General features: G+C 37.7%; 1 protein-coding gene across 51 annotated transcripts in view; it reads right to left on the reverse strand.

Annotated features, from left to right (window-relative positions):
• The window catches only part of Ncor1 (nuclear receptor co-repressor 1), a 142,761-nt gene that overhangs the window by 102,814 nt on the left and 22,211 nt on the right, over window positions 1–17,736 (reverse strand). For 37 of the 51 annotated variants that reach the window (XM_039086676.1, XM_039086677.2, XM_039086675.1 and 34 more), the window contains exons 3-6: window positions 16,975–17,111; window positions 12,595–12,630; window positions 8,500–8,692; window positions 2,921–3,103 (exon numbers count right to left, since the gene is read on the reverse strand). In XM_039086676.1, the coding sequence (XP_038942604.1) occupies window positions 2,921–3,103; window positions 8,500–8,692; window positions 12,595–12,630; window positions 16,975–17,111 (549 nt within the window). The remainder of the gene's footprint in view (window positions 1–2,920; window positions 3,104–8,499; window positions 8,693–12,594; window positions 12,631–16,974; window positions 17,112–17,736) is intronic. The other 14 variants (NM_001271103.1, XM_063269692.1, XM_063269690.1 and 11 more) reach the window with 1 other exon arrangement.

Genomic DNA, 17,736 nt, shown 5'->3' on the forward strand with positions numbered 1-17,736 from the left:
CACCACCTGCAACAAATCTTGAACTCAGGTTGTCAGTCAGTGTTGAAGGAGAACTCATTTACCACTGAACCATCTTGCCAGCCCAACTATTCAATAAACTATGCATAAAACAAAACAAAAATAGTTTTGATCCTTACTTTGAGAATGGCACAAAAAAATTGCCCACAGGGTTAAACAATATAAGAAGCAGTTTAAGACAGTATCATAAATTGCCTTACTGATATATACCCCAATATAAATTCTTATCATCATAAAACAGAATCATGTTCATAAATAGAATCAAAAGTATTAAAACAATAAAATTTATATAAGAAAAAATACTGAATTTTGTGACTTCCGATTCATCAAAGTTCCTAGCTAAAACAACATACTACAAATGATTTAAAAGTAAATAAATTATACCAACAAAATTACACAACTTTGATATATCAAAGTTTTATTACTAGCAAAAAGAAAAGTCAAAACTCAGAATGATAGGCACAAGTGAACAGGCAAAATAAAATCCTTAGAACTCAACAAAAAAACAAAAGGTATGAATAAACAGTTATGTAAAAAATATGCATATATATCCATTGAGCACATGCAAAAACATTCCACAATATCATTAAGGAGACTATTACTAAGGAAATGCAAAGTAAAATCACAGCATGACACCATTTCATGCCTACTAAGACAACTATTAAAAGAAGAAACAAGGGCTGGAGAGATGGCTCAGTGGTTAAGAGCACTGACTGCTTTTCCAGAGGTCCTGAGTTCAATTCCCAGTAACAAATGGTGGCTCACAACCATCTGTAATAGAATCCAATGCCCTCTTCTGGTGTGTCTAAAGACAGCTACAGTGTACTCACATACATACAATAAATAATTCTTAAAAAAAAAAAAAAAGAAGAAGAAGAAACTAAACTAAAGTCAAATGTGGTACTGCATACTTACAACCTTAATACAATAGCACTCTATAATCTGAGGGAGGAGAATCTAGAGTCCAATGCCAGACAGGCTGTGCTACACAGAGAGAACCCTTCTCTCACCTATGTTACACAGGGAGCAGACAATAGGAGGGAGGACACAGCTAATGCTGACAACGAATAAAACAAGTAAAAGCCTCATAAATTACAAGCAGCTTCAAAAATGCTTGACATAGTTTTACCAGATGACCCAACAGTTCTACTCCTAGATATATATCCAAGAAGACTGGGGGAAAAAAAAAACACGTAAAACTGGCACATGAATGTGACAGCACAATAAACTGTTTTAAAGGCAGCCATGGAAGAAAATGGGTTAACTTCAGTTTGTGTTTTTTACTTATAATATTTTTATAATAAGTTTTAAAATAAAATTAAGATGTAAGTAGGTGTGGGGCTGCAGAGATGGTCCTCCTCAGGACCTGAGTTTGGTGCCCGTCAGACACATGAAGTCCATAACCACCAGTAACTCCTACCCCCAGGAATCGGACACTTTGTCCAGCTTCTGAAGGCATCCACGCACATACACATAAATAAAAAATAAATCTTTAAAATAAGACAGACACAAACCAAATGTTTATCAATTAATGAACAGATGAATAAAATATGGTGTGATTCTACAATAGAATCAATTTAGTCAGTAATGATTTTAAAATGTTGATGTAAATATAACATAGGCAGTTCTAGGAGTTGGGGATTTAGCTCAGCGGTAGAGCGCTTGCCTAGCGAGCGCAAGGCCCTGGGTTCGGTCCCCAGCTCCGGAAAAAAAAAAAAAAAAAAAAAAAAAAACATAGGCAGTTCTAGAAAATACGTCATAGGACTCTACCCAACTAGGTAATTCACATAGACAATAACAAACAAGTGGATTCCAGAAGACAGGAAATAGTAGAAACAGAGACTAAGTATTAATGAATTTGGGATTCTTTTAAAAGTGACAGAAATGTTCTAGGCTCAATAGTAGTGATAACTTGCAAAAATTTACTAATATATTATAAGTACTTAATTGCACACTTTGAAAGAATAAATACTGTGGTATGAATTACATCTCAATTTTAAAAGATGCTTCACTGATACAGTTTTGATAGAATGACTCTATCATACTAGATACTCAGAAAGTGTGGCAAGGGATCATTTGAATCTCTGAAGTTTAGTGTCAACCTAGGCACCATATTCAATGAGCACTTATCTCAAAAGCAAAGTGCGAGTTGGGGATTTAGCTCAGTGGTAGAGCACTTGCCTAGCAAGCGCAAGGCCCTGGGTTCGGTCCCCAGCTCCGGAAAAAAAAAAAAAAAAAAAGAATCTACTATCAAAAGCAAAGTGCAACCACCTCCTCAAATAGAACTACTGAAAGGGATGAGATGACATGCTAGAAAACTTTAACTGTAGGAAAATAAGATGAGACTACCTGTTCCTAACCAAGGCAATGCAAAGTAATTAAAACCACAATAAAAACTATTTTACATCCAAATGTTTAAAAAAAAAAAAAAGGCTATCGCATAAAGACAGGGATGTGCACAAACTGATATGCAAAGGTGCCCAGTGGGACATAACATTACCATCCTAGCAACCTTAGTATCATTCACTACACACAAACACCACATAGCAGCGCGTCTCAATCTGTGGGTCACAACCGCTTTGGGAGGTGAACAACCTTTTCACCGGACCCAGGGATCGCCTAAGACCAACAGAAAACACAGATGTGTGCATTACGATGATCAACAGTAGCAAAATTATAGTTATGAAGTAGCAACAAAAAATGTTATGGATGGGGGTTACCACAACATGAGGAACTGTACTAAAGGGTTACAGCATCAGGAAGGTTGAGAGCTCCTGCCACATGTATCATACTACCTTACAGTACAGTAGAGCAGGAGAAATGAAGGAATGAAACTAAAGAGATGATGAGCGGAGCATCTTCTACAACATGGACTATGCTAAACAGGGAGTGCCACACTTACTTGTTTCTTTTTCAATTTAAGGATCTGCTGCTCTACTTTTGCAATCTCTCTGTCTACCCGGTCCATACTCTGTATTAACTCTTCCTTTGAGAGCTTTGAAGGTGAAGCGTTTTGATCATCTCCACATGGTTGCCCAGCCAATGGAGAGGATGGAGCTTCATGTTTGCCTCCAAATGCCGAATCCTTTAATAGAAAAATCATAAAACAAATTATTTCTCACTAACAGCCAATGTTAGAGTCAAGAGTGTCTTAACAGAAAACAAACTTTAAAACACAGCAGAGTCTGTCAGTCTGTCTCTCAGCATACAAACAGCCTTTATTGGTTGCAATGATAAATGAAGACAGGGAACATGCCAAATATTGCTCCTGGGGTAACATAAACAGGCAGCATCCCTGCCCTTCAACAGCAGTATGCTATTCCTCTTATGGTAGTCAAGGTTCCCATTCACACATACTTGCAAATATATATAAAACAATACACACAGATGGTTATACTACTTTTATGGTTTGGATATATCACTCATTACTCATTTTCCAGATTCTCATTCTCTCACTTGCTCAGTGTGTGTGTGTGTGTGTGTGTGTGTGTTTATGCACATGTGTGGTGTACATGGTACTGCGCTTACAGCCTTGTATTGGAACAGTTAAACAACTATTTAGAGTAAGAATTAGATTTCTTTTTTGGGGAAAAGGGGATATGTATATGTGTCTGAGTTTTTTGTTTTGTGTTTTTTTATTTATTATATATGTATACTGTAGCTGTCTTCAAATACACCAGAAGAGGGCATCAGATCTCATTACAAATGGTTGTGAGCCACCATGTGGTTGCTGGGATTTGAACTCAAGACCTCTGGAAGAGCAGTCAGTGCTCTTAACTGCTGAGCCATCTCCTCAGCCCTGTGTCTAAGTTTTTAATTAAATACTTAGAGTTTATTTTTAAAAGGACAAAGAAAGGAAGGATATAAAGAAAGAAGAAGAAAACAGGGTAAATAGACCATGAAATACAGGAAGGAGTTAGGGATTCTTCATTTTCATTCTAACTCAGGAGATATGACCTCAGGTTACTGAAGTTTTTACTGGCATGTTTTCTCAACTATAAAATGACAATAACTCATGTTCATTACCATGCCAAATTTAAATGAATGAGTTTTAAAATCCTCTTTCTACAGCTATAAATTATATGTGGGATAATTTACTCAGTGTCAGAAGATGCTATTTTTAAATTTTGTTGCTTTTAGTGCAGCAAAGTCTTTCTTACAAACCCCAAACATTGTTACACTGAAATTCCACATAGTATGGCATATCTCAAAACTCACAGAGGCTCACCTCATTACTAGCTTACCCCAAAGAATTTGTACTCACTCTGTATATGATCCCAACAGTTCACATAAAACATAAAAGCACAATAATATCCATTATCTTTCATGGAGGTTCACTGGGTTTTTGTTATGCTTGCCTTCTCGTTATACACACACAGTTTTGTTTCATTTCTGGTTAACTACCTGTAAATAAGTTACAGATATACTTCCTGACTTTTAAATTAGTTTTTTAATGTATAAAAACTCAAAGTATGTATAGGTCATGACCCCTATGGGGTTGTGTAATTAAAAGGAGAATCATGAAAACTTTGTTAATAACAAAAGGTGTCTGAATGAACAATAACTAAAAATGTTTAATGAGCTAGTTTCTGGCAGTACTCGCCATATTGCATTTCACGGCATTACTCCAGCTGGCGTCTGGACATACACATACACTCTGTACTATGGATGCCATCCTATAAAACATGTTGCCTAAAACCCCCAGGCTTATGTGTTTTAGGTACTATATATTGAGGCTGGTAAATGGCTCAGTGGATAAAGCATTTGCTATGCAAAAGTGAGGACAGACATTCAGATCACTAGTACACACTTACAAGAGCCAAGCAGATGTGGTCGACTACCTATAATCACAATGTTCAGAAAGCAGAGACAGGACTGCCCAGAGTAAACGGACTAGGTAATCTAGCTAAATGGATGAGTTAATGAAGATCCCACCTCTGTAAATAAAGTGAAGAGCTATCAAGAAAGGCACCCAACATTATACTCTGCCTTATAGCACATACACACTCATATACAAGTTGTCAAACATGCAAATACACATACATAAATGCACATACTCCATACACACGCTTTAAAAAAAAAGGCTACTGTAAGTTGAAACATTTTTACTATACAGTTTTCTAATCATATAGAAATAAAATAGTTTACTTATGGAAATAAAAAAACTAAATTTATTTTCTTATTATTACTTAATACTGTTACAATGTTTGGTTTTTGGTATTACTGGATGAGTTGGCTTGAGTTTCAGCAGAAACGATTAACGGAGGCCAAGCATGATGGCTCATGCCTCTAACCCTAGAACTAAGAAGGTAATAGTGGGAGGGTTACGGGTTCAAGGCCAGTCTTGATTAAAAAGCAAATCTTAAGACTTCCCTGGGCTATGAGATCTTATCTTTGAAAGAAAGGGAAGTCACTAATAAATTTTACTTGGGATTAATTCAAAATTTTCCAACAATTTTTGTAATAGCCCTAAACATACTTCTGCCATTTGTACAAATCAGCATTCAGAGTGTTAATAATTACAAAACCGGGCTGGAGAGATGGCTCAGCGGTTAAGAGCACTGACTGTTCTTCCAGAGGTTCTGAGTTCAAATCCCAGCAACCACATGGTGCCTCACAACCATCTGTAATGAGATCTGATGCCCTCTTCTGGTGTGTCTGAAGACAGCTACAGTGTACTTATATATAATAAATAAACAAATCTTTAAAAAAATAATAATAATTACAAAACCAAAATACTAATAAACCCTAGAAAACACCAGAGCATCAACCAAGATTTACTTCTTTATACAAGAAAAACAAGTAGCAGAGTGTGGTGGTAGCTTACATCTGTAATCCTTACACTTTGGAAGCAGAGGCGGAAGGATTACTACAAGGGAAGGATTACTACAAGAGAGCACCTTGGACTACACAGGAAGGAAGACAAGGTGAGAGAGATGACTCAACAAGTAAAGGCAAGTACTCCCAAGCCTGACAGCCTGAGTTTAACAGAATCCACATGATAGCTGTCCACACACACACAATACAAATACTACTGGGACTGGAGAGAAAGGTTAAGAGTGCCTACTGCTGAACTGGAGAGATGGCTCAGCAGTAAGAGCACTGTCTGCATTCTTTGTTCTCTTGCTCTTCCCCTCCTCCCCTTTGTCCCTTCTCTCTCCATTCCCCAACCCGCTTCCCTCCACATGCTCACGGCCCGCCTTTACTTGACTCTTCTACCTTTCTTCTCTCACTAAACATCTCCACGAGGAGAAAAAAAAAAAAAAAAAAAAAAGAGCACTGACTGCTCTTCCCAGAGGTCCTGAGTTCAATTCCCAGCAACCATGTGGTGGCTCCCAACTACCTGGTGTGTCTTTAGACAGCTACAGTGTACTCACATACATAAAATAAATAGATGTATCTTTTTTAAAAAAGAGTGCCTATTGCTCTAGCAGAGGGTCCAAGTTGGGTTTCTGGCACTCTTGTCAGGTTCGTGGCACTGGCTAACTCCAGCTCCAGGGGATAGGTCCTGTGCTGGCTTCCTCAGCTATGCACACTCACAGGCACATGCCCACATCTAGACATACACACACACATATATAATCACAATGTTTACTTATAAATTTTAAAGAAAATAATATTAAGAAACCATTAACATGTTTTAATTAAAAGGTTACCAGGTAGAAATGTAGCTCAGTGCTAGAGTGGTATATAAGGTCCCTCATATTACAAAAAAAGAAAGAAAAGGTTAATGCCTACTAGAGAGTTTCTTAAATTGTTTTTTCTAAAATAAATACCCACTCATGCTAAACATCTGCTAATGTACAGATTTAATGATATAAAACAGATAATCAAAACTATAACCACAGTAATATAACAAGAACATAACAGAGAAACAGAGGCAAACATTCACAAGAGAAGGTAATAAACACAAGGCAAAAATTATTGGATCTCAAAAATAAAAACTGTCATAAGTTAATGTATTATTCAAAATGTCATGAAGCACTTAATATTTAAAGCAGTAAAGTCAAAGTTTAGTTATAATTAATACTGCATTGTGTGTGACTGGAAAAACTCAGCAGCACTGGCTGCTCTTCCAGAGGTCTTGAGTTCACGTCCCAGCAACCACATCATGGCTCAAACCCATCTATAATATGATCTGATGCCCTCTTTTAGTGTGCAGGTGTACATGTAAATAGAGCACTCGTATACATAAAATAACCAAACCTTAAAATAATAATAATGCATTGTGCACTTGAAAGTTGCTAAGATTTTAAGTGTTTATGACACAAAAATAATTCTAAGTACATCGAGCGATGGATATGCCAGACATGCACATCTCTGAATCCCAGCACTTGAGAAGCAGAGGCAGGCGGATCTCTGGAAGTCGAAGGCCAGCCTGGTCTACAGCGCAACTTCCAGAACAGCCAGAGCTACAAAAAGAAACCCTGTACTGAAAGCCCAATCACTCCCCCCCAAAAAACCACAAAAATCAAAGTGGTGGATATGTCAATCATTTGATTTTATCATCCCACAATGTATATGTATCAAAATATCACACTACACTGTGACTATAAACAGCTTTTAGTTAACAACTAATGAGAACAGGAGGTTATCATCCACAAATTATAAATTTGCAGAATATTTTTTCCTTTGAAATCTCTTATTTCTTACTTAAAAAAATTAACAACAAAAACAAGGCCTCATGTATACCAGACAGGCCAAGGAAAACCTACTTCCCAGGTGTACACACACCATGCCTGGTTTATATACTGCTGGGGAATCAAACCCAAAGCTTAAGTGTGTAATAGTTATGTAACTCTAAAACCACTTCTATGTATGAAATTATAAAGTTAAACCTTAGATAAAACTTATCCTATGAACCTATGGATCCTACATTAATAAATTAGAAGAGCTTTTTAAACTCTGACAAAATTTTCTATACATGTTGAAGTACTGGAAATTCAGGGGCAGGAGAATTGCTGTAAGCCAGCTTAGTCTTAATAGTGAGTTCCAGACCATCGGAACTAGATATGAAGACTCTGTTTCAAACACAGGGAAAAAGAATTTCCCCAGAAACCAAACACAAGGCAATGGTGCTTGCCAAGGAGCCTAATGCCCTGAGCTCAATCCTAGGACCCATGGGGTGAACGGAGAGAACTGATTCCTAAAAGCTGTCCTGGACCTCCACATGCATAAGCTCTCCCTGCCACCACACAAATAAATGTGACAAAACTGAGTCTTCAGTAACTCTGACCACATTTTACAACACAGCAAATAATGCATGAGAATGATTGAACTCAAAAGTCAAAGGTACCACCAATTTTGAAATCTGAAACACTCAGTCTGTGGTGTTAGTTTTGCTAACACCACGTTTACTCCCGTAGCACTAACCGTTTAGAGGCTGTAGAATGTTGGCTTCTCTTTCAGGCGCTCTGCCTAAGACTGGTTACATAAACATTACAAACCTAAGTTCCACAGAGCAAGAAAACAAACATTTACCTTCTTAGCATCTGCAGACGCCCTCAACCCCTCTGGCAGCGTGTGAACTAAAGGTAAAACCGCAGCACTAACACGCTGGAAATGGGCATCAGAAACTGGCTCCAGGCGTGGACGCTTGGACTCCAAGGAATCATGATCCACTGGTGAGGGTCCTGAGTGAAACTGTTCATATCCAGTTCTTCTCTCTTGAGGCCTAATACATACCAAAAAATACAAAAATACAAAAATTTAAGAAAGAAAAAGCAAAAAACACCTGAAATTTGTTATGTGACATTTAAACCCTTGCTAATACCCGGGTTAGACTTCAGAGTGAATGAAAGGTCATGTATACTTTCAAAATGAATTAATTGCTGACCACACTAACTACTTCAGAATAATATTCCCATACTCAATATGCATCCTGGAGAGCCATGCATGAGCCACAGCACATCTGTAGGTGACACAGTCATGTCACAGTGTCATATGGTTACATACACCTGAATGTCACCTGAATACTATTAAAACTTCTAACAGAATGTCTCTTTGGGATGAAGAGGAAGACTTAAAAAGACAAATATAGAAATGAAAAGCTTAACACAGATTTTTATTTGTAAAACTATCTGAGTTACAAAATAAAGATCCAAAAAGTCCATTTTAAGGGCTAAGATGTCACTTGCCATATAAGTGCAAGGACCTGAGTTCAGATCACCAGAGCTGGGGTTGGGGATTTAGCTCAGTGGTAGAGCACTTGCCTAGCAAGCACAAGGCCCTGGGTTCAGTCCTCAGCTCCGGAAAAAAAAAAAAAAGACAAAATAACAGATCACCAGAACCTGTACAAGCGGGCCACTTGCCCGCTCAAGTGTGAACCTGCTGCATACACAGGTTGGTTTTTTTTTTTTTTAATATTTTTATTTTATATGGAGGAGTGTTTGCCTGCACACACATAAGTGCATCACATGCATGCAGGTGCCTGAAGAATCTAGAAGAGGGAGTCAATCCCCAGAACTGGAGTTTATAACAGCTATGAGCCAGGATATGGAAGCTGGAAACCAAACCTGGATCCTCTACAAAAACAAGTGTTCTCTCTCAACAACTGAGCCAGCTCTACATCCTCCAACACAGAACTTCTTCCTAAGGTTTTAAGAGTCAAAATATCTTGTTTTAAAATCAAGGTAATGTGGACCAGAGAGTAAGAGCAAGAAAGCCAGGCGGTTGTGGCCCACACCTTTAATTCCAACACCAAGAGGCAGAGGCAGGTGGACCTCTGAGTTCAAGGCCATCCTGGTCTGGAGGTCTACAGAGTAAGTTTCAGGGCAGCCAGGGCTACACAGAGAAACCCTGTCTCCAACAACAGCAAAAAAAGGGGAAAAGTAGAAAATCACCGTGTACACTTTTCAGAAGCATGCCTTTAAAGATTCTAAACACACTCAGGTGTAGGTATTTGCAAGCTAAGCCATTTTGTTAACTCTGTCAATGTTTAAGATTTCCATCTGTTAGAAATCCATCCTTTAAAATTTATTGAATATTTAAAAACAAATTTTTTAAATTTACACTGGCTTATAACTACCCGTCCTTTACCGTGGCTTTCATTCTTTGTTTAGTTGATTCCATCGCCCACAGATTCTATAATAGGTTTTGGATGCTTAGTGATTTCATATCTAAAAATACCTGCCTGCTGCTTTGAGGCTTAATCCTGTTTGGTATAATATTTTTGAATCTCAATTTTTTCTTCTCAGAACTTTAAGCAATTGTTTCAGTATCTCCTGCCACTAGATGTTTAAAACCAGACACCGTTCCTCCCTGAGAAGGACCTGGATGTTTTCTGAATGCCTCCTAGTCTTTTACTTCTCCTTGAATTTTAATAATTTAACCGTGTGCCCCTCTATTTTCTCTTGCTCAGGGGCACTATGGCAGCCTTACTTTAGACCTTCTCTTTGGTGTGAAAACTGTTCCAGTTGAGTTTTCCTTGCCATTGTCTTTGTTGAGTCTCATGTGCTTGCCTGCTCTGGGCCAGTAGTGAAGGAAGGGCATAGCTTTCTACATACTATCCGCTATATGAGGGAGCAAGAAGAGAACTCAGTCTTGTTTAACAACCTTTGTTGATGCCCTGTTGCACTGTGGCAGACATGTAAAACACTCCTAAGATAGCCTATGACTTTACAAACTGACCCATCAGGAGTGCCCTTCATGGAGCTGCTGAAAAACAAGGTAGTACAATGGAAAGTATCAAAATCTCATTAACCACCATTCCATTTAAATCTGAGGATTTTAATGACTTCCTTTCCTTTCCAACACTATTTCTTTGAGAGTAAAGTTAAGAAATACAAAGTCAAGCTATTCAAGATTTTCATAATTCCTTCCCTGAATTTTTTTCAATTTTGTGGCAATAATTGTACACCTTTATGCTTTTAATTCAAGATTTTAGCCCTTTCCTTTTTAAATATGTTTGTGTATTTGCTAAATGATTTAAAAAAGAAAAATTAAATAACACAAAAGATACTCCCATGTTGATGGACTAAATTTTTTAAGTTTAGTTAGTGTGTTTAGTATGTGCACACATGTGCCAGGACACATATATATCACTCTGCACATGTGGGTCTCAGGACAACCTCAGGGAGTCAGTTCTCTCCCTCTATCTACTATGTGGGTTCTGGGGATGCAACCCAGGCCATCTGGCTTTGCAGCAAGCACCACTATCCTCTGAGTGATTCCACTGGCAATCAGGAGACTATCTTTTAAATGTCCATATTACCTACAGCAGGTGTTCTTAACCAACCCAATCCTGTGACCCTTTAATACAGTTCCTCATGCTGTGCTACCCACAACCTTCATAACTGTAATTTTGTTATGAATCATAATGTAAATATTTTTAAAGAGGTTAGCCAAAGGGGTCCCAAACTCACAGGTTGAGATCCACTAGCCTAAAGTAATATACAAATAGAATGGTATCCATAGCAAGGGATTCTTAACACACACACACACACACACACACACACACACACCTCTAAACTCTAAACACATACAACAGGATACCCCAAATGTCAAAGCAATTGTAAAAGGCTTCATACATATTTATTTAAAATTATATTACATGGATATAATTTAAAAAAACATTGAGGGTTGAAGAAAAGAAATGGTTTAATAATTAAAAGCATTGGGTACTCTTCCAGAGGACCCAATTTAATTCCAAGCCCCCGACAACAATTTACAGCCACATATAAACCCAGTTCCAGGGAATCAAAATCATCCTCTTCTGGCCTCCAAAGGCACTGCATACATGGAACATAGAAAAACATACAAAGAAAACACCCATACATACTTAAAACAAAACAAAACATGGTATTCACCTGAAAGCTTACAGACTAGCAGAAAGGAACAGAAAACCTAAAAGTAAATCCAAGCATATATGGTAAACTAATCTTTTACAGGAGTTGCAAGAGATCACAACAGGGAAAAGTGGGTTTTTAAAGGCATCAGGCTGGAAACAGTGGATTTTTACACAGTAAAGAATGAAATTAGATACACAATACAGAAAAATCAACTGGAAATGAAAAAAGATTAAATATGAGGTCAGACAGCGAACACAGAAGAGTAGGCACTGGCCTTGGCAATGAATTTTTTGCTAACATAACAAGAACTCAGGCCACAAATGCAAAAATAAATAACTAGGATTATATATCAAGCTCAAAAGTTTCTATGAATAAAGTGAATAAATGAATAAAGTAAAACAGTAAACGAGGAAAATGTTTTCAAATATATACCTCGTATGCAAAATCTATAAAGAACTCAAGTAACCCAAAAGAACAGTTAATCGTGTGGGGCTAAGAAAATGTCTCCGTCCGTTCCACACAAACCTAGGGGCCTGCATCGAGATCCCCAAGATGGAACCAAGAAATGGGCGAACTGCTGGAGTTACAGCTTCAGTGGGAGAAACCATCTTGAAAAGTTAAATGCGTAGAGCTTCAGCTTGACACAAGCAGAACGAATAGCTCCAGCAGAAGGGCAGAACAAAAAAGGACCATTCTGCTAAAGAGTTGGTGACCTAAGAATAAACCGTCACATTCAAAATCACACGACTTCGGGGCTGGGGATTTAGCTCAGTGGTAGAGCGCTTACCTAGGAAGCACAAGGCCCTGGGTTCGGTCCCCAGCTCTGAAAAAAAAAAAAAAGAACCAAAATCATACGACTTCAAGTGGCCTTCAAAAAGTTTGTCTCTAAGGCACTCAAAGAAATCCAGGAGTCTGCCATGAAGGAGGAGAGACTCTAGATGTGAATAACATACCAGGCTCCCAAAACATAAGGAATGTTCTATGTTACATACATGTACATTTGTCCAGAAAATATAATGAAGATGAGAATTCACCAAACAAGTTCTATTTTTGGTTGTGAGCCTAGCCTTTAACGGCTGAGCCATTTCCCCAGCCCCACCAAACAAGTTCTATGCTTTGGTAACTGTGTCTGTTACCTCATACAACATCCTAGATAGTCCCTGGGACAGCAAGACAGAAGCAAATACAGAAGACATCTGAAATCTACCTGAGCCTCCATATACTACATTCATATGGACGGGGACACACACACACACACACACACACACACACACACACACACATATCACAATTTTAAAAGAACCACAAATCATGGCTGCATATTTTTCTAACAATAAAAAAATAAGATTGCCAAGAGGTATATGAAATAGCATCCAGTATTACTAATTAATAGGAAAATGCAAATCAAATGGCTATGAAATACCACATCCCATTAGCACCCATTAAGATTCTTATTACTAGGCTGAAGAGATGGATCTGTAGTTAAGTGCACTGGCTGTTCTTCCAGAAGATCCAAGTCTGGTTCCTACAATCAACACGGTAGATTATAATTGTCTAGAACTATAGTCCTGGGAGACTCAGTGCCCTCTTCTGGACTCTGTGGGCACTGCATATATGTGGTGTCCAGACATACACAAAGGCAAAACACCCATATAAAATATAAAACAAATAGTAGGGCATAGTGTTATGCTTCTTTAATCCTATCCCTCAGGAAGCAGAGGCAGAGGCAGAGGCAGAGGATCCCTGTAAATTCAGCCTGTTCTATATAGTGAGTTCCAGGCTAACCAGGGCAACATAGTAACATCCTATCTCTACCAAGTCAATTAATTAAAATTTAAAAGATTCCTATTATCAAAAAGCAAATATGGACATTGAAATAGAGAAAAAACAATATTATGTGGAGTGATGGCAAGTATAGATTGCTATGGTCATTATTCAAAAGAATTTGACAATGTTTAAAGAAATAAATATATCTGTACTTTCATATTCATTACAATGTCAACACAAAAATAATTTTAAGTATTTGTTGCTGGACAAATTAATAAACTGCACGTATGTATAAACACACACAAGAAAATGTTACTCAGGTCTTAAATAAAAAAATGGGATCTTCCTTTAATTACAACATTGATGTGCGTAGAAGACACTAGATTAATTGAAATAAACCAAACATAGAGAGACAATGTTACATAACCTCACTTATATGTTTGGCATGTAAAAAACACATTCAAATATCGTAAAGCAGACATAACCAGAAATTACAAAACAGTAGATATAATGGGTGGGTAAGCTCAAATATCTAATGCACAAAACTAGGAATGAAAGTAATAAAACTATACTGTATTTGGGATTTTTTTTTCAGCAAATATTTTTTAAAATATTTATTTTGGGCCAGGCACGGTGGCACATGCCTTTTGACCCAGCACTCAGAAGGCAAAGACAGGTAGATCTCTTTGAGTTCAAGGCAGCCTGGTCAACAGAATAAATTCCAGGACAGCTAGGGTTACACAGAGAAATACTGTCTTAAAAATAACAAAAGAAAAAAAAAAACCTTATTATGTCATTTAATGTTTTTTTTCCTCACAAGCATACATGTGAATTATAGTGTGCTCAGTACTCATGGAAGTCAGAAGAAGACATTGGGATCTGAACTGAAGTTATGGGTGGTTGTAAGCCATCATAGGGTTCTGGGAATTGAACCAGAGTTCTCTGCAAGAGCAACAAGTATTCTTCTGAGCCACCTCTCCAATCTGTGCATTTGGGATTCTTGCTAAATGGTACAAGAATAGCTTCCTGCCACCACAGAAGGGAGACTACAGGCATGTTAATTTGTCCTCTGCATTGTCTACAGAGTCTTCTGTAGCATCCTTTACATGCTTAAATACACACAATTATTTTGTCTCCTGTGCTAGATGGAACTGGAGGTCTCAAGCTCGTCTGGCATGTGCTATACCATTAAGATATCCCCAGCCTCCCAGTGAAATTTAACTTTAAATCAATGGCTACCCACCAGCACTAACTGGTATGACCCTACTGCTGCAGACACAATAAACCTTGGATACAAGATAGAGAAATCAAGTTGAAACTGGGCTGATTCATCCCTGCTGGCTGTCAGTCATTGTGCCAGATGGTGCAATGAAGGCAAACTAAGGGGTTTACATTGATAGACTAACCCAACTTCTATATTATCAATCTATAATTTCAAACTAGAATATCACTGCAAGACGTGCTCACTGGTAAAATGGTTTCAGGACTGTTAAAGGGACAACAACTAAGAGAATAAAGGCCTTAATTTAGGTAACATGGCACTGGTGTGGGCATCAAGAATGACTTAATCCAAATGCCCACTACTATAGTATGTTCAAAGAACCAGGAGTAAGCAAAAAGGTGCCGATTACACAACTCATTGTGTAACTAGTTCTGGAAAGAATCCACTTTTGTGTGATTATCTATAAAATGTCCTTGGACCATGGGTGCATATATATACATAAATTATACTTTCACATATAATAAACTACATAGCATTTGTCAGCCACTCTGTTCATCTTTAACCTCCTAGCTTAACTCAACCCTCAATACCTAGACCTGGCCTCATCACCAAGGGCTTCCTAATTGGATGTGGCACTTGCTCATAAGAAGAATTCCATACCTAGTGCTGTATATTTGGTTCAAACCCATGACTGAAGAGGTCTTAGACCCTTCAGGAGAACTCAAGGTGGCTTCTTAGCTGAACTGATACAGCATCAAAACATGTCCTAAACATCTATATCTTTACCCCCAGACAAAGGCTTAAACAGAGACTCTTTATTGAAAATAAAGACAAACACAAAGACCCATGACTACACAGAATGTGAAGACAAAGATGAGACATTCACACCACCCAGTTAAGGCTTGAAGAACCCTACAGAAGAGAAGATGGAAGGAAAGCAAGAGCCAAAGGATGGGAAAAGAGGTTACAAAATGTCATCTTCCAAGTATGACAAGGTCATGGCAGCCATAACTCACAGCAACACTATATACACTGGCTCTGGGTCAATAGATGGGTCCTCCTAACAGTCAGCTGTAGAAGGGGCAAGGACTCATGGTGACCTACCTACCATATACTGCTGGTCTAAAAGCAACCATCAGATTCTGGGAGGCATGGTATCTAGTTGCATACCCACTATTGAGCTAACCAGGCTCTAGTAGGTAGTCACACATATGGCACTAGAAAATTCTGAAACACAAAACAAAGCCAAGATAGTGACCAGAATACACAATATGCAATGTGTGTGTGTGTGTGTGTGAGATGTGATATATATATATATATATGTGTGTGTGTGTGTGTATATATATGTATGTGTATATATGTGTGTATATATATGTATGTGTGTATATATATGTATTTATGTATATGTATATATGTATGTGTGTGTGTATATATATGTGTATATATATATATAAAAATTGTGAAAGAACAAACTTTACTAATGGATCAGCCATGGTGCACTCTGAAGGCAGAGGCTGACAGATATCTGTGAAATTAAGGCCAACCTGCTCTACATAGCAAGTTCCAGGCCAGGTCAAAACAAACAAAAAATAGGGCTAGAAGCATGGCTCAGCAGATAAAGGTGACTGCCACCAAGTCTAACAACCTTAGTTAATTCCTCAAAATCCATAATGTAGAGGAAGAAAACTGACTCCTGTCACCAAGTTGTCTCCTGACTTACAAATAGGAACCATTATGGTACATGCTCCCAATATACATAAACAAACTAAAACAAATGAATTTTCATTAAAAACTTAACCACAGAATTTTTTTTTTTTTTTTTGGTTCTCTTTTTTTGGAGCTGGGGACCGAACCCAGGGCCTTGCACTTCCTAAGCAAGCGCTCTACCACTGAGCTAAATCCCCAACCCCCAGAATTTTTTTAATGGAACAACAACAAAACAAAAAAAAAAAAAAAAAGAAGAAAAGAAAAAACCAGATGTGAGCCAAATGTTGCAGCCAAGACCTGTAATCTGCCAGCACATGGGAGACTGAAAAGGAGGAACTACAAAGAAAACCAGTAAGAGCTCAAAACACAACTAAAATGCCAGATGTAGCTTTGTTAGTAGAAACTTAAAAATATAAATAAATTATATAACTCAATTAATCCTAAGTAGAAAAATAAAAGGAATTCCATTACCTGTCAGAACCTGGGTGAAATTCTGAAAGCAAGGAAGGTCGCCTTCGAAGCTGCTGCTGCTGCTGCTGCTGCTGTAAGAGCTGCGATGCCTGACTAACTTCGATGTGAGAAGAGCGATAGTCAGGAACTGCAAATTCCTGGTATTAAAATAATTGTCAGTTAACTATTTACCACAAATAAGAACAGCATTATGAAGTTAAACCAAGTAATTAAGAACCAGTTAGTATGAAAACAAATAGACAATTTCAATCCTTTACTGAGTCAATTTTTCACCAACATTTTAATAATTTCTAATAACACTTTTTTCCTTTATGTATAGGTGAGACCCTGTGTTTACGTATGTACACATTCAATAGATGCTTTCATAGCCCAAAAGGTTTTGGAACCCTGGAGCTGGAGTTATAGACAGGCGTCCAAGAAACAGTCCTCTAAAAGAGCAGCAAGCACATTTAACCGCCGAGTCACCTTTCCAATCCCTTACTTAAACTTTTACATTGATTTAATTGATTGTGGAGGTTAAGTGTAGGTTGTACACATGCCACAGCATTTATGTAGAGAGCAGAGGAAAACCTGATCGATTACCTCCTCTGCTATGTGGGTTCTGGGTACTAAACTCAAGTTGTCAGGCAAGGCTACCTTGCTGGCTCATTATTTTTTTTAGTTGTTATAAAAAATAATTCAATATAAAATTTCAAATTCTATTTTATTGATTTATCTAATAATATATTATGGTAACTCCAGATCTATATTACTCATATATAT

This window comes from Rattus norvegicus, chromosome 10, assembly GCF_036323735.1.
Source record: "Rattus norvegicus strain BN/NHsdMcwi chromosome 10, GRCr8, whole genome shotgun sequence".
Lineage (NCBI taxonomy): Eukaryota > Metazoa > Chordata > Mammalia > Rodentia > Muridae > Rattus > Rattus norvegicus.